Source organism: Scardinius erythrophthalmus (genome assembly GCF_964197995.2).
Source record: "Scardinius erythrophthalmus genome assembly, chromosome: 20".
Classification (NCBI taxonomy): Eukaryota; Metazoa; Chordata; class Actinopteri; order Cypriniformes; family Leuciscidae; genus Scardinius; species Scardinius erythrophthalmus.
Window position 1 is genome coordinate 308318 of NC_138240.1, and position 25089 is coordinate 333406.

The 25089-nt window shown below is 43.2% G+C and overlaps 1 protein-coding gene across 1 annotated transcript in view; it reads right to left on the bottom strand.

The window, feature by feature from the left end:
• The window catches only part of sema6a (sema domain, transmembrane domain (TM), and cytoplasmic domain, (semaphorin) 6A), a 90090-nt gene that overhangs the window by 45995 nt on the left and 19006 nt on the right, over window positions 1-25089 (bottom strand). Inside the window, exons 2-5 of the mRNA XM_081350011.1 lie at window positions 10743-10863; window positions 7139-7256; window positions 649-709; window positions 296-358 (exon numbers count right to left, since the gene is read on the bottom strand). Of these exons, the coding sequence (XP_081206137.1) occupies window positions 296-358; window positions 649-709; window positions 7139-7256; window positions 10743-10863 (363 nt within the window). The remainder of the gene's footprint in view (window positions 1-295; window positions 359-648; window positions 710-7138; window positions 7257-10742; window positions 10864-25089) is intronic.

A 25089-nucleotide genomic window follows, 5' to 3' on the forward strand; every position in this document is an offset into this window, starting at 1 on the left:
ACCAGATAATGTTCTATTAATGTTCCTGGAAGAACGTTTGATCATAACGTTGAGAGAACGTTCCTGTTCTCTGGGATTGACTCGTTACATAATCTATAAACAATTTCCCAGGCAGCAACATAGTGTCGGCCCAGATCCGGCCTGAATCTGGTGCGTGTTGGATCCACATGTGCCGGATGTGGCCCGGATCTGGTGCGCGTTGGATCCACATGTGCCGGATGTGGCCCGGATCTGGGCCGACACTATGTTGCTGTCTGGGAAATTGTTTATAAATGATATTCCGGTGTGGCTGTACCTTGTGTTTTCCCTTCATTCTGCAAGTGTCCACGTCGGCCTGTCTGGACTTCCACGTCAGCTTCTGTCAACAGGAGATCAATATCAGATCAATAGATGCGCTCACACATTTCACTAGATTACAGGGTCAGGGGTCAAGGGTCAAACGGGCCCGACGCAGCCGTAACACACCAGCGCCTGATTAAACTCTCATCGATCCGCCGTCACACACTCCTCGTCCAGCGTGTCTCTCGGTCACATGACGGCGGCTCCTGATTGGATAAAGCTCTTAGTGGCGTCGGCTCGGGCTCGTTTGCTGCCAGGTAATTAAGAGGAATGCAGAACTCAATCCTGAGAAACTCGAGCAGGACTCACCTTGCTGAAGAAGATCTCCTCGGTGTTGGCCGTCTCGATGTCCACGGTGTAAATGTGATCTCTGTGAAGACACATCAACGACGTCATTCATTTCAGCTACAATATCAGACACACACACCTAAGAGCTTTTCATGCATTTCTTGAATAATCGTTACAATATCAAGAGCAGTAATCGACAATAATGTTCTTGGCATAATATTGCAGCCCTACATTGAGATGAGTTTCTGTTTCTTAATTGATATACTTTATGTAGGCTATCTGTAGTATGCTGTTATCGTGAGAAGCATTAAACAGTGTGAAAATAAATGCAGATTCTCTTCCTCCTTTGCAGTGTAAAGATGGTTGTTACTGATCAAATGTTATTGGCAACAGACTACAGTATTCTGATTGATTGAAGCAACTGGTATTTGACATAAAAGACAACACAGATAGGCTACATTTAATAAGGTATATATATAAAAAATGCTTCAGGAAATCAATTCCAGGGGCAAATACTGAGCCTTTATGTAATCCGACCGTCCACACAAACATCTCTCACACTTGGAATATTTTTAGAATTACAATTCAATTCTTGAGTTTGAATGGTGGCAACAAACAGGATACAGAATTGCATTTTGAACTTAAGACAGTAGAAATCAAATTAGTAATAAACTTTGAATTATGGCTTGACGAAGACAAAAGTGTGCAAAAGTTAAAGTCCCCCTGCAGTCAATAATCGTAATCGTAATAATCAAAATTACATATTTAAATGTTTTTTATGCTTTAAAATATCTTGAATGTAACTCGACACCCTTGCTTCATTTTGTATACGTAGATTTGTGAATATGCTAATTAGTCTCCGCCTCCACTCACACCAGCTCGGATTATCTGATTCACTCGGTCCGCTGAACTAAACGCTACACAAATGGAAATATTGGTTTAATTCCGCCAGAAATTGACTCAGAAGAAGAAGTGGAAGAGTGAATCATACAGGTTTGTCTACCAGTCGATGTATCCGAACGGTAATCCATTTTAAATATTGCTCTCTACAACATCGGACAGTAATTAATATGGTTGGCCTTTGGCTTGACCACGTTATCAATCAGCTAATGATGTGTTGCTAATCAGCATCCATACAAACGCTTCGAACAACTCAGAACGTCACTGGAGAAAGGCATATAGTTCATCATAACATAATATACATCATATACATAATTCACCCGCTATATTGCTAAATGTTCCAGATTTTTCCTGTCTCTTCTTAAAGGAAAAGCCCCGCCCACACCGACGGGATTGGTTACGTGTTTGCGACGGTAGGAAACATTTTATTAGACGGTCTTGATTTATGGATGAGGGTGGAAGAACACTTCATTAGCTGATTATTTTCTCTCCGAATTGTAATTAAATAAATGCAACGTCCGGTGATTCCAGTTCCTTTGATTTTGATACGTTGAAGCTCATATCTGTCACATCATCTCACACGTTCATGTTCAGAATCTGATCTTATGTTCAGACTTGAGTTGAATTGAATGAGACTCAGCAGCCGCTGGCTTCCAGTCGCTCAATCTAATAGAAAAGCCATTTGTGAAATGAATCCAGTTACGCGGGTCAGCAGAGGCGCAGCGAATGCCAGATGAATGAAATTCTTCCAATGTTATGAAAAGCCCAGAGATTAATGTGCACACAGCAGCAGATCTGCAGCGTTTGACGGACACGAGTCTGGATTAATGAAGTTCCAGATCTCACACACTCCTCCTGAATTACACACAGCTCAACCGCAGCGATTGTGTTTCTGACGCCGGCTGATGAATTTTAATCACACAGGTACGGTGTCGGTCGCACTCGTTAGTGAAATTCCATTCTAGCGAGTAATTACTGCAGATGTGAGACCAAGAGAAGTGATGAAGTCAGAGCGTGACCGGCGTCAGACTCAACAATCATGTTCAAACTCAACTTCATGTTCACGCCATTCAAACTAAAGAGATTTCTGAGCCAAATGGATTTTTAATGCAATCTTCAAAGTCAAAAAAATAGAAAAGAGCTCATTATTGTGGGTACAAAACCAAACCGAAGAGTATTTGTGTGTTGGTGGTTGAAAAATAAAAACTGTAAAAAAAAAAAAAATGTAATTTGTCAACACAACAAAAGAGTTTTTAGCATTTAATGAGATTCGCGTAACACATTGACTTAAACGTCAGCCTTTAGTGACAGTGAGTTGCGGATCGCAGGTGTTTCTCTGAAGGAAGGACGACACACACACACACACACACACACACAACATCCACACACACACTTCACAAGCGCAGAGATAAAGAGCAGTGCTAAGGGTTTAAACGCCTGATTCTATAAGCTACAGAATATCTGAAAGTCGTTTGTAATGCATGTTCTTGCTCTGGTTCATAATTCAAAATCATATAATTGGGTGCAGTAATACTGCAAACACAGTGCAGTAATTATTACAGTGAAGTTTTATTATAAATAATAATGGTTATTATTATGTGTGTTATTTATATCTTGTAGTCAATAATTTTATCCCTTAAAACTTATCTTTGAAAAAAATTCGTCTTGCCTTAAAATATCTTGTATAAATGAATGTAACTCGACACCCTTTCCTCATTTAGTATGCGCTGTTCTATGAATATGCGAATGAGCCCCGCCTCCACTCACTCAGCTCAGAGATCCACTGGTTGACGATCACACGTTGATCTGATTGGTTACAAGGTAGTTTGTGACGTCAGAAACACCAGCGATTTCAAAGCGTGTTTTTGAGACTGTCTTTGGTTCACTGCAGTTTTAAGGAGGAAATACTCAGCAATGCTGTCGACTTATGAATTTACACATGGTTTGTCTTAAAGCAGATTAAAAACACCACAATATTAAAGGCTGGATTTTCACCACAGGGGACTTTAAATACAAGGAAATGCAGTGTGTTTATAGCAGTTGAGTTCAGCTGTAATATTGCTTGGTTCATCATAAATAAATGATATAATAGCAGATATAATAGATCTGAACCTGGACCGCAAGCACTTCAACACGCGTGTGAGAGCTTTGATCACGTGACTATCAGCGTGTTAAACAGCACTAATGGATGTGTATCCTGCATCATTAACTTTAAGGACTCGAGTGTCTCATTCCCACAGATTTATGGCCTCCGTTCACACAGTAAGAGCAAGACGAGAGACGGTCAGATCTGAGAGATGTATGAGCTCCTCACACACACATGATCACGTGGACCGCGACAGACACGTGTGTGTCCACATTTACACACACAATGAGTTCAGACTCAGAGTCAAACTGCAGCTCATCAACATCTCTATACGACACTGTTCGGTCGGAAGCACAAGCCCCTCTGGTGCTCTTCTGTCATTCTTGACTGAAAAATTTTACATTCGTTTTTTTTTTTTTTTTTTTATCAGAAGATGCTGTGTGAACACACACAAATAATCATGGTCATGATTCGAACCGGTTAAAATGTCCTGAAAAAAAATAGTCACACTTGAGCTCCTCGCGGTCTGAGATGAGCGCATTGGAAATGAGTGAGACGAGTTTCCTCTAGTGGAAGCGTTTGGAACTGCAGCCGAACTACATCTCACTGAACGCTCATTTACTGAGATATCAAGATTAAATTTGGAACACAACATGTTTAGATTTATGGCTTTGATTTTCTCACAGTTTTAGAGTAAAACATGTTTTTGAAAATATATATTTCATATAAAAATTGAAATATAAAAACATTTTTCATAACAATAGTTACTTTTTTAATTTCACTTTTAAAAACTTTTTCACTTCAAGTGTCGTCTTTGAAGAGATCAAACTTCAGTCTGTCGCTCTAAAGCGTTCAAGATTCAGTTTAAGTTGGAAAATAAATTTTCAGGTCTATGCTCAAAAAGTTATTAAATGGATTATAAATACAGCGTAAATATAATTTAGTACCATAAAATCCCCTGAAAATACAAAATATCAAACATTATCAAACTAAAATATAGGACATTAATTCCATTGAAAAAAATAAAAAATCCAGTCATTTTTGACCGACACGCGAAGAGCAGCAGAGGCTGAAACGGCTGAGAAACTCGGGCTGGTTCTGCATCATGAGAATGATAAGGTGATTTAATCGTGTTCTAATGTTTCAGTGTGGACATGAAAACACTAGTGGAGAACGTTTGAAATGCAAACATGCAGACGTGACTCATCCTCACATTACTGCTCAAACATCATCTTATAGCAGCACATTCTCATTCTACAGAGCCTCTATCTCGAGTTCTGGTCTGTTTATCCAAAGCAAAGCAAATAAGTGATCTATCAGATTTAAATGAGCATATCTGCAGAAACTGCACGCCAGGCCTGTTCTCAGAGCAGGTCGGATGGGTGTTTGTGTCTCAACAGAGGCTCTTTGTGTGCAGGAATGCGGGTGAACGTCCATCTGGTGGCCTTTTGTCAAACTCTCTCTCGCTCTGTTCGCAGAGAATGGAGCTCATTAGTATGCGTCTCACACCTGTCAATCCACACAAGCACGCCTCCCCCTGTGCTGTAGCTCCGCCCCTTCATCACGCGAGTCCCGAGCCGACACGCACGCGGCTTCTCCAGAACTTTCTGCTGTTTCTCAGCTGTTCTGGGGTCAGTAGCGGCTCCAGGGTCTCGGTTCCCATGACGGGACCCTCAGGGGCTCATGTGGGGGTTTGGGTTTCTGTGGTGCTGGGGCCGACGACTGAGGAATGTGGACAATGTCCCGCATGCACATACTGAGACACTAACACCAGCTTAATGCTCAGCTGTGTGTGTGAGTGTGTGTGTGTGTGTGTGTGATCGTCACATCACGCCCAGAGCAAAACACACACACACACACACACAGCACTGGGGTCTGAATCTGCTCGAGCTGAACACAGTGGTGGTGCGTGTGTGTGTGTGAGAGAGAGTAAGTGAGTGTGTGTGTGTGTGTGTGTGTGTGTGTGTGTGTGTGTGTGTGTGTGTGTGTGTGTGAGAGAGAGTAAGTGAGTGTGTGTGTGTGTGTGTGTGTGTGTGTGTCACACAGAGCACTGGGGTCTGAATCTGCTCGAGCTGAACACAGTATCTGAGATTGAAATCATGAACTAAATACATAATATACAGCAGATCAATGTGGATTACGCAGCTTTACACAAGATAACAATGAGATCAGCGTTTTCTGTTTTTATATTCACAGCACCTAATCACAACTTTGTTACTCCTGCAACTTTATTTAAACTTTGTTACTCCTGAACTGAGGTTTCAAGAAACAGAACAACCCCAAAGAAAACTGTTTCTCAGAGGCACTACAGGCCCAAACTAATAAAAGCCCAAAACAACAAGAAGAGATTAAAAAGGAAACATTATATTATCATTATATACACAATATAACAATATCATACATAATATTACATTATATTACCAAACCAACGGAAAACAAGAGATTATAGAGAGAAGAGGTGCGATACGACCATCTGACGGTCAGACACAACAACAGCTTTCAAACCTCTCGTACACCAGCACAGCTTCTGTAATCTGCGTTCTCATTGGTGGAGGGCGAGTGGGCGGAGTCTAAACCAACCAATCAATGAGAGAGACAGCGTTCTCATTGGTGGAGGACGAGTAGGCGGAGTCTACAGCAACCAATCAATGAGAGAGACAGCGTTCTCATTGGTGGAGGACGAGTGGGCGGAGTCTAAACCAACCAATCAATGAGAGAGACAGCGTTCTCATTGGTGGAGGACGAGTAGGCGGAGTCTACAGCAACCAATCAATGAGAGAGACAGCATTCTCATTGGTGGAGGATGAGTGGGCGGAGTCTACAGCAATCAATCAATGAGAGAGACAGTGTTCTCATTGGTGGAGGACGAGTAGGCGGAGTCCACAGCAACCAATCAATGAGAGAGACAGCGTTCTCATTGGTGGAGGACGACTCGGCGGAGTCTACAGCAATCAATCAATGAGAGAGACAGCATTCTCATTGGTGGAGGACGACTCGGCGGAGTCTACAGCAATCAATCAATGAGAGAGACAGCATTCTCATTGGTGGAGGATGAGTGGGCGGAGTCTACAGCAACCAATCAATAGGAGAGTGATCAGGTGTATCACTGCAAGACACGTCTTTAATCTCTGGCCAAATCAAACAAGCATGTTCATCATGAGAAATCAGATTTGAGATCATTTACAAAAAACACCTAAATTATTAAATCAATAAAGATATATTATGATTATTTGTTGTAATGCTGATCAGAAACAGACTGTAGACGCATGAACTGCATATTCACAAACTAACACTATTAACTGTAAGAACTGTAACCTAGAAGGTCCTGTTGTGATAACACAAATGTAAAACTTTATAAACAAACGCTGATTAGCATGAAGAGGTCGTAGCGTCTGAACATGTGTTTGTTTATGTCCGTCTGCTGCTCGCTGGAATGGGCTGCCGGTTACCATGCCAACCATCTGGTCAATCTCCAGTCTAGCAGAGTCCGCTAATAACCGGCCAGATCCTGGAATAGCGGCTCACCTGGCAGCGACATAGAGCGTTCGGTTCATGATGACAATCAGCTGGATGTCCAGTCGGTGGCGCTGCGTGTTGTTCCGGCCCGGTTTGTGACCCACAAACGCTGGATATTGTTTGGTATCTGACAGAGAGAAAGATTAATGCCAATGTTTAATTTCGCAGCGAGACGTTTGATGCCAAATAATCAGTTCATTAAAGAGCCCATGAAATCCACACGTCATCGAGCGCTCAAACTCAAATATTACATTCATTATCATCATCACATGTCCACGGTTCCCTGATGTTGATTACTGGTCACATGACATGCATCTAAACAAACATTGCATCTCTTTTAGTAACAGTGGCGTAAATCACGTGGATATTAAAAACTAGAAACACGCACACACACTCAAACAATAAAGGTTATTAAAGGGTTTTTTCTTTACACTGATGCCATAGACGAATCATTCCGTTCTTAAAAGAACATTTATATAATCGAAATAATCTTTTTCCACTATAAAGAAGCTTTTGTGCGCTGAAAGATTCCATGGATGTTAAAGCTTCTTCATGGAACCATCGACGCCGATAAAGAAGATTTATTTTTAAGAGAGCCGGGAACAAAACGGTGCGATTTCATTGGGCTTTTAAGTTCAAAGCTGAAATATTTTATGTTGTGGGACAAAATGTGTTTATTATACTAGATGATGTTTGCTGGAGATGTACAAACACAGAGTGTGTTCTGTAGGGTTGGTGGAGAGAATACAACGCTTGTACAGTATAAAATACATGATGTCTACACAAATAACCCATAAAACATGAAATCAACATGTGTGTGTGTGTGTGTGTGTGTGTGTGAATGTGTGTGTTTGTGTGTGTGTTTGTGCGTGTGTGAGTGTGTTGCATTCAGATCTTCACCCTGACAGGCAAAACAAAAGATCTCACAGTCACACAGCCTCCGTTCAAACACATTTACAGTTTCTCTGGGCAGCAGAAACACATTTGACAGAAATGAGTGTGAGAAAAGAATGAGAACGAGAAGAGGAGAGGAGAGGAGAGGACAGAGGAGAGGAGGTGAGAGGAGAGGAGAGGAGGAGAGAGGAGAGGAGAGGAGAGGAGGAGAGAGGAGAGGAGGAGAGAGGAGAGGAGAGGAGGACCTCGAGGAGAGGAGAGGAGAGGAGGAGAGGAGAGGAGAAAAGGAGAGGACAGAGGAGAGGAGAGGAGAGGAGGGGAGGAGAGAGGAGAGGAGAGGAGGACCTCGAGGAGAGGAGAGGAGAGGAGGAGAGGAGAGGAGAAAAGGAGAGGACAGAGGAGAGGAGGTGAGAGGAGAGGAGAGGAGAGGAGGGGAGGAGAGAGGAGAGGAGGTGAGAGGAGAGGAGGACAGGAGGTGAGAGGAGAGGAGGACGGGAGGTGAGAGGAGAGGAGAGGACAGAGGAGAGGAGGTGAGAGGAGAGGAGAGGAGAGGAGAGGAGGGGAGAGGAGAGGAGGGGAGAGGAGAAGAGAGGAGAGGAGGTGAGAGGAGAGGAGGACAGGAGGTGAGAGGAGAGGAGGACGGGAGGTGAGAGGAGAGGAGAGGACAGAGGAGAGGAGGTGAGAGGAGAGGAGAGGAGAGGAGGGGAGAGGAGAGGAGGGGAGAGGAGAGGAGAGGATGAGAGGAGAGGAGAGGAGAGGAGAAGAGAGGAGGGGAGAGGAGAGGAGAAGAGAGGAGAGGAGGTGAGAGGAGGTGAGAGGAGGAGAGGAGAGGAGGAGAGAGGAGAGGAGGTGAGAGGAGAGGAGGTGAGAGGAGAGGAGAGGAGGAGAGGAGAGGAAGTGAGAGGAGGGAGGAGGTGAGAGGAGAGGAGAAGAGGAGAGGAGGAGAGAGGAGAGGAGGTGAGAGGAGAGGAGGAGAGGAGGAGAGAGGAGAGGAGGTGAGAGGAGGTGAGAGGAGAGGAGAGGAGAGGAGAAGAGGAGAGGAGGAGAGAGGAGAGGAGGTGAGAGGAGAGGAGAGGAGGTGAGAGGAGAGGAGAAGAGGAGGAGAGAGGAGAGGAGAGGAGGAGAGAGGAGAGGAGGTGAGAGGAGAGGAGAAGAGGAGAGGAGGAGAGAGGAGAGGAGGTGAGAGGAGAGGAGGTGAGAGGAGAGGAGAGGAGAGGAGGAGAGGAGGTGAGAGGAGGTGAGAGGAGAGGAGGAGAGGAGGAGAGAGGAGAGGAGGTGAGAGGAGGTGAGAGGAGAGGAGAGGAGAAGAGGAGAGGAGGAGAGAGGAGAGGAGGTGAGAGGAGAGGAGAGGAGGTGAGAGGAGAGGAGAAGAGGAGGAGAGAGGAGAGGAGAGGAGGAGAGAGGAGAGGAGGTGAGAGGAGAGGAGAAGAGGAGAGGAGGAGAGAGGAGAGGAGGTGAGAGGAGAGGAGGTGAGAGGAGAGGAGAGGAGGAGAGGAGGTGAGAGGAGGAGAGAGGAGAGGAGATGAGAGGAGAGGAGGAGAGGAGATGAGGAGAGGAGATGAGAGGAGGTGAGAGGAGAGGAAGGGAAGAGAGGAGATGAGATGAGGAGAGGAGGAGAGAGGAGGGGAGAGGAGAGGAGATGAGAGGAGGAGAGGAAGAGAGAAGAGAGGAGAGGAGGAGAGGAGATGAGAGGAGGAGAGAGGAGAGGAGGTGAAGGAGGAGGTGAGAGGAGAGGAGAGGAGGAGAGGAGGTGAGAGGTGAGAGGAGAGGAGGAGAGGAGGTGAGAGGAGGAGAGAGGAGAGGAGATGAGAGGAGAGGAGATGAGGAGAGGAGATGAGAGGAGGTGAGAGGAGTGGAAGGGAAGAGAGGAGATGAGATGAGGAGAGGAGGAGAGAGGAGGGGAGAGGAGAGGAGATGAGAGGAGGAGAGGAAGAGAGAAGAGAGGAGAGGAGGAGAGGAGATGAGAGGAGGAGAGGAGATGAGAGGAAGAGAGGAGAGGAGATGAGAGGAGGAGAGGAGAGGAGGGAGGAGGTGAGAGGAGATGAGATGAGAGGAGGAGAGGAGGAGAGAGGGGAGGAGGTGAGAGGAGAGGAGGAGAGGAGGTGAGAGGAGAGGAGAGGAGGAGAGGAGGTGAGAGGTGAGAGGAGAGGAGGAGAGGAGGTGAGAGGAGGAGAGAGGAGAGGAGATGAGAGGAGAGGAGGAGAGGAGATGAGGAGAGGAGATGAGAGGAGGTGAGAGGAGAGGAAGGGAAGAGAGGAGATGAGAGGAGAGGAGGAGAGAGGAGGAGAGAGGAGGGGAGAGGAGAGGAGATGAGAGGAGGAGAGGAAGAGAGAAGAGAGGAGAGGAGGAGAGGAGATGAGAGGAGGAGAGGAGAGGAGAGGAAGAGAGGAGATGAGAGGAGGAGGTGAGAGGAGAGGAGATGAGATGAAATGAGAGGAGGAGAGGAGGAGAGAGGGGAGGAGGTGAGAGGAGAGGAGAAGAGGAGAGGAGGAGAGAGGAGAGGAGAGAGGAGAGGAGGAGAGGAGAGGAGGAGAGAGGAGAGGAGAGAGGAGAGGAGGAGAGGAGAGGAGGAGAGAGGAGAGGAGAGGAGGAGAGGAGAGGAGGAGAGAGGAGAGGAGAGAGGAGAGGAGGAGAGGAGAGGAGGAGAGAGGAGAGGAGAGAGGAGAGGAGGAGAGGAGAGGAGGAGAGAGGAGAGGAGAGAGGAGACGCAGTTACTCACAGTTGGCGTGTGACACACTGATGGGCTCTGTGTCTTCTGGGAAAGCGGCTCTTGCCGTCTGAAGAACGGAGAAATACAGCAACAGGGCCTGAGACCGCATGTTTGACCTCTGAACTTCAGCCTGCGGAGGACACACACACACACACTTTTATCAAACACAGCTCACTTTAAATGGCTGAGCAGAATATGCGTCAGATCCACAGACTGGGTAAAACCCCCGTAGTGTTTCTGAAGCCCAAAGTGGGCGGAGTCGGCCATCGCCATCTTGGCCTTGCGTCACTCCCGGATAAACGAAAATGTGCAGCGAGGCGAATTAGCTGAGGTGATGTGACGCTAACGCTAGCAGACAAACAGCTAGTAGTGACAGCAGCGGCAATCCACCTGTCACTCAAGTGGCCACGCCCTTAATTATGCATAACTTTAAGGCTTAATATAATTTAAACAGATATATAAAAACATTCACCCCCCTCACAGTCGTCATGAAGGGCAACATTAGCTTTATAGACCAAAACCACTTTTAGTACCAGACTGTAAACGTGTTTTTCTGCTTTAAAGGTGGGTATATTAACATGGGGGTTATGGGATTGAGTCTCTTCTGCAGCCGGCCTCTAATGGCCAGTGGATGAACTGCGGTTTAACTCTCTTCAGGGGTGACGCTTGGTCAGATCGATCGCAGCGCTGAGCATCATGGGTAAATTACTGCTGACACGGACCTCGGCCAATCAGAGAATCAGGGAAGAAGCAATCTTCATTACTGCAGCTCTGATTTACACGCTGACCTCTGACCTCTGACGGGCGCCTGAGTTTCCCTGTGCAACAAATTACTCTACAAATCACAGATTCTGCAGCTCTTCTGTTCACATGGAGAAAAAGTGAGTGATGAAACGCATCCGCTCACACACACACACACACACACACACACACACACACACACACAACACAACACCAACACAGACACACGTTACATTCATGCGTTTGATAGACACTTTTATCCAGAGCGACTGACGTTGAACTCATTCACTGGAAGCGAACACAAGATCTCTGTGTTATAAAGAATAAAGTGCTTTTATTTTTTTATAAGTGCTAATATTTCTACATTAGTCCTGCGTGACACACTGTATCCCACAATGCAACCTGCTCCAGTTCCAGTGTGAAGAATGAATCAGTGATTTTCACATCTCTCTCGACTCATGATTTAATCACACTGAACACAAAATCACACTTTTGAACACAAATGTCACCATGGAATTCTTATTTTTATGGAATATTACAGTGTTTATCATTAATGATTTATGGGTGCACATCAATATAGTGTTAATAATGTTGAATGAGAATCAGTTCCTCTTGCAGCATCTCTTCTCTTCTCTGATGATGTGTTGTGTTCTTGTTCCAGAAGCGTTTCACTCGATGTACGACACAATAGAGGAGAAACAAACGACCAGCGTAACTTCAGTCTCATGCATTTAAACTGTTTGTTTGTTTGTAGTTAAAGCCATGTCAGCGAACACAACCATTTTTATGGCAAGACACAGATTAAAATGTAGCAAATGTGTTTTTATAATCCATGAGCCATCGACAGAAACACCACAATATCAGATTAAACTCAATGAACACATCACTCACACACACACACACACACACACACACACACACACACACACACACACACACACACAGTGTCCAGATGGATGATTGACAGCTCTTCCTCCAGAGGAGTGTCAGGCCTGTAATGAATTAAAGCTGTAATTGAAACGCCAGTAAATGATGTTTGAGCCGTTTCTTCAGAGAAACACACTCACGTTAATAAACCAGAGGCTGTGAACATGACACTGACCAGCGCAAAGGAATTAAACGAGACCAGTCATTACTGTGAGACAGATTTTACTAGAAAAGGGCCGAACGCAGAAACAATCCCTCTTTTCTTCATCACGAGCTGCTGAATAACACACTCCTGCTCATGTCACACACACACACCGACACACACTCTGGTGAAGGAGAACGACGACGGCGTTTAAATAACACAACCTTCTCCATTCCTGACAATCAGAAGAAGAAGAAGATGAGCAGAATCATCTACACACAAACACACACTCTAAAAACGGCGTCTGAAGGGTTTTTAGATCCAACAGAGAATATTCACACACACTTCAACTCAAGTCGCCTTCATTTATACAGCGCTTTAACAATATAGACCATTTCACAGCAGCTTTACAGTGATAACAGGAGATTACAGTAACAGAGAGTGTTTAGGCTTTACAGCAGATCTAGAATAAAGTTATTGTCCAGATAAAGTTAGTTTTGATTGATTCACTTCCGTTGTAAAGATCATTAGTTATTAACTTAGGGCCGCTAACACACACCGTTCTCACAGAAAACAGAAACTTTTAATGTGTTCTGGACGTTCATTCACACACAACAGTGTTTGAGCTCAAGAACACACACTCTGAAACAGGATCCAAGATGCAAGTTTTAAAATTTAGAAAAGCGTGATCATCTCCGTGTAAACTTCAAAAAACGTGCATCAGTGAAACGCTGACGGCGCACATGTGTATCACGTGTTTAGTCTATAGATATGATGAGCGTTTGAATATATGAACTTCAGAAATATTAAAACAGAAATCACAGAATTTAGTATATGGAGCTGTTATTCGATCAATCAGAAGACAGAATCATGATCATCTGATTCATAAACAGCAGAAGTGATCGCTGTGAAGAACTGAGATGAAGAACACACACACAGACGCCGAGCTCAGTCGCTGTCCTCGACTCTGTTCCAGCTCTTCTTAATTGGATCCGATGCTTTAAAGACTCGTTCTCAGTCACTCACTCCTTCATCTGTAATCTTCTCTAATCAGAGGCTCAGCGGCCGAGAACAACACGAGCGCGCACACACACACACACACACACACACACACACACACACACACACACACACACACACACACACACACACACACACACACACAACAACAACAACCTGAAACACATCACCAATCAAACAGACATGATGATCTTCAGACGGAAGCACAACCCTATCAGACACTCATTACTTTAAATAAAATGTTAATGTAAAATTATATCAAATAAAATGTAAAAAAACTTAACCTTAAACTTAAAGCTAACAAAAGTATGCTCTAAAATGTTATTTCTGAATGTTCAATATGTTTTTTTTAATGTTTTAAAAGCATTTACTCTTGGTTATGTGAATGCTAGAGAAAACATTTAATTGTATCATTCTTCAAACATTATTGGAACGTTACTTTTGAATGTTCTCTGAAACAAGTAACATTTAAAAAACGTTAGACGAACATCCAGCTAAAAGGTTCCATGAATGTTTCCATTACATTTTGAGAACATTATTAAAGGCCAGATAACTGTGAAGGAACGTTCTATTAACGTTACTGGAAGAACGTTTATGTTCATAACTTTGAGAACCTCGACAGAACGTTCGAATGTGCAAATTTCTAATTTTCTTTTAGTTTAACTCTCTGCACGAAAATAACTAAAACTGAAACAAAAATTAATAAATACTATTTAAGACAATAAACAACAAAACAACAACAAAAACACTAAAACTGAAATTAAAATGAAAACTCAAAATATATAAAAACTATTAAAGTGGTCATGACACAATTATCAAATTGCCTTGATCTTTTGAGATATACGAGGTCTTAGTTTGAACCATTAAAGTCTCCCGGTAGTCAATCACTTTATCCCTTAAAACTCATCTTTGATCACCAAAAATACAAATTTAAACGTTTTTTCCCTTGAAAAAAAGATTCTTCATGCCTTAAAATATCTTGAATGTAACTCGACACCCTTGCCTCATTAGTAGTCTATGCGCTGTTCTATGAATATGCAAATGAGCCCCGCCTCCACTCACTCACTCAGCTCAGAGATCCACTGGTAGACGATCACATGTTGATCTGATTGGTTACAAGGTAGTTTGTGACGTCAGAAACACCAGCGATTTTGATATGGCGAGTGTGTGTTGATACTGTTTCCTATGCCGTGACGTTAGCCAATCATAACAGTGTGTGTGTTTACTGACAGCCTTAAAGGAGCCGCGCATTAAAAACTGATCATTTCAGACAAGCTCAGAATGAGGGCTGAAAATAATCGTTTTTCTGCATATATATTTGTTTTTGTGCAAAAAACTTTATCATTGTAAGTGAGCCTCAAGGAACATATTAAAATAATAAAAAAGATCCATGTCCTAACCCCTTTAAAATAACTATAATAGTAAAATAAGACACGTTCACACAGGAGCTTCGTCTCATCTTCTCTTTCTCCCGAGGGATTTCCACAGCGACGGCTGTTCAATATCTCATTTCTCTCCTGCGTCAGGAGAGGTTTGTGATGAGACGCTCCTGATATCAGCTGTGTCATGTCATTTTTCTAATGGAGATTTCTCATTAATTTAGCGTCTGGATCATAGATCACAGGTCTGCGTTTCCCTCAAAGGTTAGTCGTCTCAGTCCAAGTGAACACACCGATGCGGGAGAGAAGCATCTAAACTCAATTGTTGTGTTACGTGAGCCGAATACAGAGTTTACGGAGCAGATCCGCTCCTTCATTAAAGCCTGTAATTTAATTGTACACTTAGAATAATTGGTGCTAATTTGAGGCGCTCATGAGGAGAATGCAGAGAGTGACGTATAGAGATAGAGAGAAAAACAACAACAATAGCAGGAATCATTATTCAGGACGGAGGAACATGTTCCTGCATTTATACAATAAACATACATCGAACAGTCATGTTTAAAATCATTTAAGAATTAAACAACTCTGAGGAAGAGCTCGGGAGACATGGATGAGATCTCAGTTACTCTCAAAGATCCTCTTTCATGATGAGACGTGATTGAGTTCATATTGACTTTCCAGTGCAAACTTCGATGATTTAAATTATAGTTAATCTAGCCTAATTAAAATTATACAAATACAAAATCAAGGAGCAAGGTTGTATTACTATAGAGCTGCAGATATGACGCATTACAGACCAAAACTTCCAGTCCCGTCGTCCTGGTCGATGAGTTCTGTGTCGAACACGAGCTCACGATATTCTCATGTTTTACTCGACGGCATTACAAACATTGCAAACTATTCTAACTCTTAAGTGTTTTAAATAAAGACTAGAGACGTGGAAGTCATGCAACCGTAGTTCGTTTACAGCCAGCGTTTAGATCTACAGCTTCAGGCTCCAAAATTCATAAAAGATTATCATGATGCATAAAAAGATGATAAAGAATAATTTATGTAAGAATCATAAATGTTTGTTGGTCTCAGAGCTTATTTTCTGCAGTAATCCAAAGAAAGCCAGTGGGAAAATCCTGTTGGGTTTTAGTCGAGGGAACCAGTGATGATAAACCTACGAAAATACTGATGTTTTATTCAAGATCAAGCTGTTCTTGAAACCTCAATATTAACAGTTTATTAAACAAGCAGCTTTATCACAATTACAGCAGAACATACAGTACCAGAGCAAATATTAGTGTACATGAGCGGCCTCTGAATACTGAGCTGGACAATGGCAGCAAAAAGACTTGATTCTGGAGGAGATGCACGAGAGATTTCGTTTTCGATTCTGCTTATCGATTCCCACTCCTATCGATTAATCATTTAAAAAAAAAAAGATTTATCTTTTTTTTTTTAAAAAGGTTAAAAAAACAAACAGATATCATTCACATTTAGTCTTATTGCAAAACATTTACTTGTATCTGAATATCATGAACAGAAATCATCAGGCTAAAGAACTCTTACACAAGGAGAGTTTGCCTGTGGTTTAAAAACACCAGAGAAGAACAACTAGCCCAACTAATATAAACTTCAAGCATTATTAAAGACAAGTAAACACTCAGTAATTAAAAAAGAACAAATAAAAAATTAGCAATCGCAACAAATAGAGACAACCGAACAAAGAAATTATTAAAATAAACAGTGTTTTAAGATTTCCAGGTGTTCAGGTGCAGAAACTGTAATCAGATGTAAGATAACACTGCTCTTTATAAATGAAGGGCCCTATCTCGCACCCAGAGCAACTGACTCTGTACAGCGACGCATGCGTCATTCCTATTTCTCACCAGCACACAGCGGACTCTTCCCTCCACAGACGCACGTCGGTAAACTAGGGAATGAACTTGCGCTCCCGGAGGCGGTTCAGCGAAGAGAGGAGGCGTGTTCCGGCGCAAACGTTCCCTGGTGCTATTTTGCAGTTTCAGAAAACAATCCCTCCACTGACCAGGAGAAACCTCGTCTAAAGTCAGCGGGGCGTCGCACATGTTATTCAGAGGCTATTTTAAGGGCGCATGCTTGGCCATAATGTAGCGTGAGCACAACACACACACACTTTGCTTCATTTTTGCAAACCATACATTATTACAAGTAAAAATATTACCACACGAGGAAAATCATTGTGGTGTCCACGAAGATGTGAAGAATAGGCATAAATCTAGCTTACACATTTAGCCAAATTATCATACGCCTGTTTAAGCGAAGCTAATCTGGGTGTGTTTCTCCATCCCCAATGTCACTTCTCTGTGTTTTACGGCCCTGACAAGAACGCCGGTCTCCTCGGCTGTGAACCGCTCCGCCGTTATAATAGCAATCCGCCATGGAACAAGCGCGCCTGCTCTTAAAGGGAATGTGAGATGACGCTCTGATTGGTTTATTTCATGTTACGCCCAAACCACACCTATGAGTAATGAAGCGACTTCAGACCAACACATTTTAGATTTGCGAGACATGCCCACAAAGTTACTTGCGTTTCGCGCTTGATACTTGCGAGAGTCCCACGCGTGCTTGAATTGTTTAAAGTCAAAATAAAATGCTCACAAAGGAAGGAATAAGAAGAATCGAAATTTTTATTTTAACAAGTATTCGATTCCTGACCTCAAGTTTTCGATTCCTGACCCTTCACCCCCCGAAAGCGAAGCGCCTGGCCAGCCCTGTTCCCCTAGGGGTGACTTCTCTGAGTTCAGACCTGATGCACGCAGATCTCCAGAGGTTCTGAGGTGTGGATGTGCTGGAAACGCTCAGACACAAAGAGCCTCACAGCTGTCAGCACCATCTCCGCGCGGAACGCCCGCTGTGAGGATTACGCTCCTTTCCAGATAAAACGCTGCAAAATAAACAGCAGCGCTAAAGCAGCTTATGCACGCCAGAAACTGCATTCTGATATCGCAAAGTGGAAGTTTTGACTTTAAACCAGCCCTTGAGGATTCCTGACGGAGAAAATGAGCATCAGCTCACCGTGAAAAATCATGCCAAGGCCTGGAGAGTGTGTGTGTGTGTGTGTGTGTGTGTGTGTGTGTGTGTGTGTGTGTGTGTGTGTGTGTGTGTGTGTGTGTGTGTGTGTGTGTGTGTGAAGAGCAGAACAAAGAGCCGTTATCACATCAGCGGCAGGGGAACGTTCATTATAAACCTTCGACTGACGGGAATCCAGTGTCCTCTGAACACACACACACACACACACACACACACACACACACACACACACACACACACACACTGACACAGAGTGTTAAAGGCTCGCTTCATTCTGTCCTCATTTACTCGTCGCTCAAACCACGATAACTCATCTACTCACGAATCGCTTTCACCGTTTATAATCGAGCTCTAGCTCACACATCCAGGGAAAACGTTTTTAAATAAACACTGATGTGAAGACCAAACCAAAAACTATTCAGACAGCAGATATAATATCTGATATTGTTTCACTAGTGTGATCAGGACACTATAGTTCATTTCTGTAAGTGAGGAGAGCAAAATAAAGTAAACTGTGACATATTATACCCAAATATTCTTCATCCAGTGACTACCAGTGACATTATCCACACTTTGAGCTGATCATGTTTTGCTGAAGTGTGTTTTCTTTAATTGCTAATGCTCTTTTTACACACAGACTGAACACAATGAAGCATTGCTTGGTGATTGGTTGAGCTAAACTGGTATTATCTAATTGTGTAGTTAAATTTAACAGCTGTGACAGATATTCAACATAATTCATGTGTGAGACAGTCTAACAGAAGGACGGACAAAACCAGTCAAATATCAGCTGAGTTCTGCTCATATTTTATCACCATTCTCTAAACTATAGCGAATAAACTGATAATGTGAGAAATGTTGAAGACGTCTGAATAAATGTAGGTTTGACTGTAAATAAAATCAAACTCATGTAAAAATGACCATCAACAGAGCATCATCCAGTAAGTGTTTTCAGGAGTCAAACATATTTAATTTGAGGAATAAATGTTTTTTTCCCAGTGGATCTCCAGCTATTAAACTCCTCAAATGAGCCGCGGACACAATCTGCCTTCCATTATCATCTCATTCAGACGCTTTTGTCCACGTCGTTTATCATCGTTGACCGAACGGGTCATTCTCTGTCTCAGAGCTGAGATAATCGGAGCGTCTCTGACGCCATTCACGCAGACGTAATATCCATCAGGATGAATCCCAACATCCCTCACTGAGGGCTGCTATAGATAACTACATCGAAAATCATTTTTAAAAAAACACAATTTTTTTTACTTGAAATAAAATGAACATTAACTGAAATTAAATAAAAATAAAAAATAAATAAATGTCTAATAAAAATGAAAAAACAACAAATTACCAAAACTTTAAGAAAGAAAGAAAAAGAAAATGGAAAATACAAAATGTTGGCACACCTCCGCTCCTTAAATGGGAAAATAAATGAGTGTTCTCACCAAAAGTGACATTTCGAGCTCTTCATCAATACAGGAATATCTGAATAATACTAAAATATCACGGCTGTGCCTGTTAAAGCTTCTCACTGTAATTTCTGAGGAATGAGATCGCTGAATAATGTAAAGCGGCGTAATGGGATTGAGGAGCTGCTTAAGTTCAAATATCCACTCAACTAATGAATCCGGCGCAGATCATCCGCTCTCAGGGAACACCGGGATCCTTTATTTCCTTCAGGAACAATGAAAGACGCGAGCATGAAAACATCCCTGTATCCCTCATGAAGCACAAACACAATCTCCAGAAACAACATGATTCACAGCAGCTCCTTCTGGATGTTTCCCTGTGAATAACTGACTCTGACCTTGTTAGCATTAGCACATCCGTGTTTATCCGCGTCGTTCTGCTAGTTCCTGCTAACCTAATAAACAAGGGAACACTGAGACTCGATGCGTGTTTACTGCACTAGATTTGAGATGTTTTATTACTGATATTCTGCACCACTTTCCCTGGAAGTGACGATTTACTGTAAAAAATGATCGTGATTTTAACGGTAAAAATGCTACGGTGAAAAACGGTTAATTGGTTAACAGAAAGTTTCCGTACTATATACGGTGAATAACTGTGATAGATCTAACCATACATTTTACAGTAAAATACTGTTAAATCTACAGTTTTTGGACATGAAAAAGAACAAATTATTGTATAATTTACAGTAAAAAAAAAAAAAAACGTAAATTGACATTCCCACCATTCCCTGCATGACACTTATAAATAACTGTTTCTTCATATTTTTTTTCTAATCAGTGATGTACATTAGGGTTTTATGTTGCATTTAATGGTGTTAGATTAATGTTTACTGCATTTTTTTAAATTTCATGTGTGTTACCATGATGGTGTTTAGTGTGTGTGTGTGTGTGTGAATGACACTGTGCAGCTTCTATACATTAATAATAACGATCTTGTGGAAAAGCTGCTTGTGATTGATCATGTGACTCTCATCAGCGCTGTGATTTGTGGATGTCAGTGTATTACAATGGTACAAAACAGATATTAGTACTTCAATATGTCGGTAAATTAACATTATATCAGATAAATGAAATACGTTTTTTTACTGTAAAAACTGTTTAAGTTACGTCTGTAAAACCTAAAATGTTGCAACCGTATTTTCTATGTTAAATTTCTGGCCACCACAACATTTCTCAGTCTTTTTACCGTAAATTTACCAGATTAGTTTTCCAGTGTTTTCTTGAACACATGGGATGGAAACACTGCTTTATTAATGCAAAGGTTTTCTCATCCCACTGGTTTGGCGTGTTTTCCTCTAAACAGGAAACACATGAGGATACACAGGAAGTCAAGACACCATCGGTCACATGACACCTCCAGCGAGGAGTGAACTTCTGAGAAGCACAGAGAGTGTGTGTGTGACGTGTGTGTGTGTGTGTGTGTGTGGGCAGAGGTAAATCCCAGCGCTGCAGATTAGAGTCTCTATCTGAGGGAACAGACGCCCCTCCAGCGCTGCTCCTTTATTTCCCTCAACGGGATTAAAGCCATGAATCCGTCAGCATTCCCATTAGCACGGCGACGCACAGGGAGTTTCTTCAGCTACACTCACATTACACTCTTTTACAGTCGTGATGATGTCTCAGGCTCTGCTAGAACAGGTTTTCCTGCTTGAATGTTGATTATTCTCCTCATATTCTCCATTGTTGCGGCTCCTCTCTTCCCAGTCTGTCAGTAACGCTCTGTTTACTTCCTGTCTCTATGAAGCCCCTCCTTCTGAAAAGCACACTGTGCTCTGATTGGTCGGCTGGAGCAGTGTGTTGTGATTGGCCGAGCGCTTCGAGTGTGTTTGGGAAATGTCCCGCCCCTAATTACCATAACCACCAGTTTAACACACTACTAACTAACTCAACCAGGCCCCGCCCCTTTATTCTGCGCTTTGATTATTATAATGAGGAATATTGTGATGTGTTCGTTCCCGGAAGAAACTCGAGACTAATGGAGGCGTTTCAGGAGTTCAGGAACACTGACACTGATATAGAGAAGAGCTGGAGCTTCTTCATGATCATCACACACTAAACACAGATGAAGACGAGGAAAGCACAACAGATCCTCTTTAAAAAGGTTCTTTAGATAATTAAAATGACGCGAGTTTACGAGCGCCGGCCAAACCGTAAGAGAACAGCAGCTGATTACGGCTCATTACATCACTGCGAGTCGGGAACGTTCATGGGTTCATCCTCACTGGAGAATGATCTGGAGTCGGTCATGTGATCTGGAGTCGGTCATGTGATCTGGAGTCGGTCATGTGATCTGGAGTCAGTCATGTGACGTGTGTAACGCTGATCTGATGCTTCTAAAAGCGCCAGTGTTCCTGTTGAATTCACTCCTCACATCCCACACCACTGACTCCTACACAACACAACATCTGAGACATCACACACTCACACACTCTCACACACACACACACACACACACAGTCACTCACACACACCTTTTTCTTCTGTGAAAGAACACACTTCATCAGTTCAACACTGAAGGTCCCTGCATGACCAGCAGAACATCTTCAGTACGAGAGTAAATAATGAACTCAGTCCTGAACACCTGACGGCTCGAGGAGGAACAGAGGCTCTTCACACTCGGGTGAGCATGTGGGGCACAGAGTGTGTGTGTGTGTGAGTGTGTGTGTGTGTGTTGGGGCTCATCAGTAAGGGGGACCCGGAGCTCTTTGTCTCTTTCTCACGTGATTCACACTGACCTCTTTGTCCAAAACACACTGAGAACCAGTTAAACCAGTCTAAACCAGGACCAGCAATTAGCAGAGCCCCATGGGGTCCCCGACACACTCCCAGCATGCACTGCGGGACACACACTCCCAGCATGCACTGCACCGCCCGAATGACGCCGGTACTACAGAGTACCGATACACATTACATCAGTCGGTGCCTGAGAAGCATCTGTGTGAGAGTAAGACTATTACAACACACTGGTACAACACACACACACACACACACACACACACACGAGAGTAAGGCTATTACAACACACTGGTACAACACACACACACACACACACACACACACACACACACACACCAGAGTAAGGCTATTGACATACGCATGTTCTGCGTGTCTCTGTGTGAATGAGTGTCGCAGACGACAGACGTGTGGTTTCATTTAACACACAAACACACTCACACTCAAACACACACACACACACAAACTCACACACTAACACACAACACACACTCACACTCACTCACACACACACTCAAACACACTCACTCACACACACACACACACACACACACACACACACACACACAGTGAGGCACGCATGACGCTCGCTGTGTTTTCAGTCTCACTACATGAGAGCGCGAATGCGTTTTCAGAGCCGCTCTGAGACTCACTGAAGTTATATCATTAACACATGGAAACGCACACACACACACACACACACACACACACACACGGAAAGGCACAGGTCTTCAGCACAACCACAACCTGTTGCTTGACAAAAAAGTTTGAGTTCATATAAAAGATCAATTAAATTAGTGTTTTATGTCCTCATTTGATTACTAGAAAATTCACAACACAAAAAATTACTAAAATGGTTGTTTTTCTTAATATTCAAGCATGACAGACAATGGCAGACAGAGACCAGTGCAGCTCTGGCACAATCAATGACTCTTCTACTCATAAATGTACAGTTATTGAGGAGAACATGAGGAGAACATGAGGAGAACAGAACATGAGGAGAACATGAGGAGAACATGAGGAGAACTGAACATGAGGAGAACATGAGGAGAACTGAACATGAGGAGAACATGAGGAGAACATGAGGAGAACATGAGGAGAACTGAACATGAGGAGAACATGAGGAGAACATGAGGAGAACAGAACATGAGGAGAACATGAGGAGAACATGAGGAGAACAGAACATGAGGAGAACATGAGGAGAACTGAACATGAGGAGAACTGAACATGAGGAGAACTGAACATGAGGAGAACTGAACATGAGGAGAACATGAGGAGAACATGAGGAGAACAGAACATGAGGAGAACATGAGGAGAACATGAGGAGAACATGAGGAGAACTGAACATGAGGAGAACAGAACATGAGGAGAACTGAACATGAGGAGAACATGAGGAGAACATGAGGAGAACATGAGGAGAACATGAGGAGAACAGAACATGAGGAGAACATGAGGAGAACATGAGGAGAACAGAACATGAGGAGAACATGAGGAGAACATGAGGAGAACTGAACATGAGGAGAACTGAACATGAGGAGAACTGAACATGAGGAGAACATGAGGAGAACATGAGGAGAACAGAACATGAGGAGAACATGAGGAGAACATGAGGAGAACTGAACATGAGGAGAACATGAGGAGAACATGAGGAGAACAGAACATGAGGAGAACATGAGGAGAACATGAGGAGAACTGAACATGAGGAGAACATGAGGAGAACATGAGGAGAACATGAGGAGAACATGAGGAGAACAGAACATGAGGAGAACATGAGGAGAACATGAGGAGAACATAAGGAGAACATGAGGAGAACATGAGGAGAACTGAACATGAGGAGAACATGAGGAGAACATGAGGAGAACATGAGGAGAACATGAGGAGAACAGAACATGAGGAGAACATGAGGAGAACTGAACATGAGGAGAACATGAGGAGAACATGAGGAGAACTGAACATGAGGAGAACATGAGGAGAACAGAACATGAGGAGAACATGAGGAGAACTGAACATGAGGAGAACATGAGGAGAACATGAGGAGAACATGAGGAGAACAGAACATGAGGAGAACATGAGGAGAACATGAGGAGAACATGAGGAGAACATAAGGAGAACATGAGGAGAACATGAGGAGAACTGAACATGAGGAGAACATGAGGAGAACTGAACATGAGGAGAACATGAGGAGAACATGAGGAGAACAGAACATGAGGAGAACATGAGGAGAACATGAGGAGAACATGAGGAGAACTGAACATGAGGAGAACTGAACATGAGGAGAACATGAGGAGAACATGAGGAGAACATGAGGAGAACATGAGGAGAACTGAACATGAGGAGAACTGAACATGAGGAGAACATGAGGAGAACATGAGGAGAACTGAACATGAGGAGAACTGAACATGAGGAGAACATGAGGAGAACATGAGGAGAACTGAACATGAGGAGAACATGAGGAGAACATGAGGAGAACATGCCTAAAGCTCCGCTGGGTCCCGGCACTGAGTGCAGGTTCTGGTACCGGTTCCGGTTAAAATGTGAACGGAACCGAACCCTGTGTGTGACAGACGTCTGACGAGTGTGTGACGGTGAAGGAGAACACACACTCGTAATCACGCGTGACCGTCTCCCAGCGTCTCCGTCATGTGCTATGGCTATATATATTGTCCCTAACAATTGTCGTTGCAGCTTATTGAGCTCTACACATGGAGACGTCTCCAGCCAGTAAACTAAACATCTGTGGATCAAACAAGTTCATCAAAGTTGTTCTAACACGAGAACGGGTGTTGTTCAAAACTCATGTATAACTTTGATGAAAGGTTTCAATCCACTTCAAATGTGGACTACTGTACACACACAACATTACTGTCAATTTTCTTTTA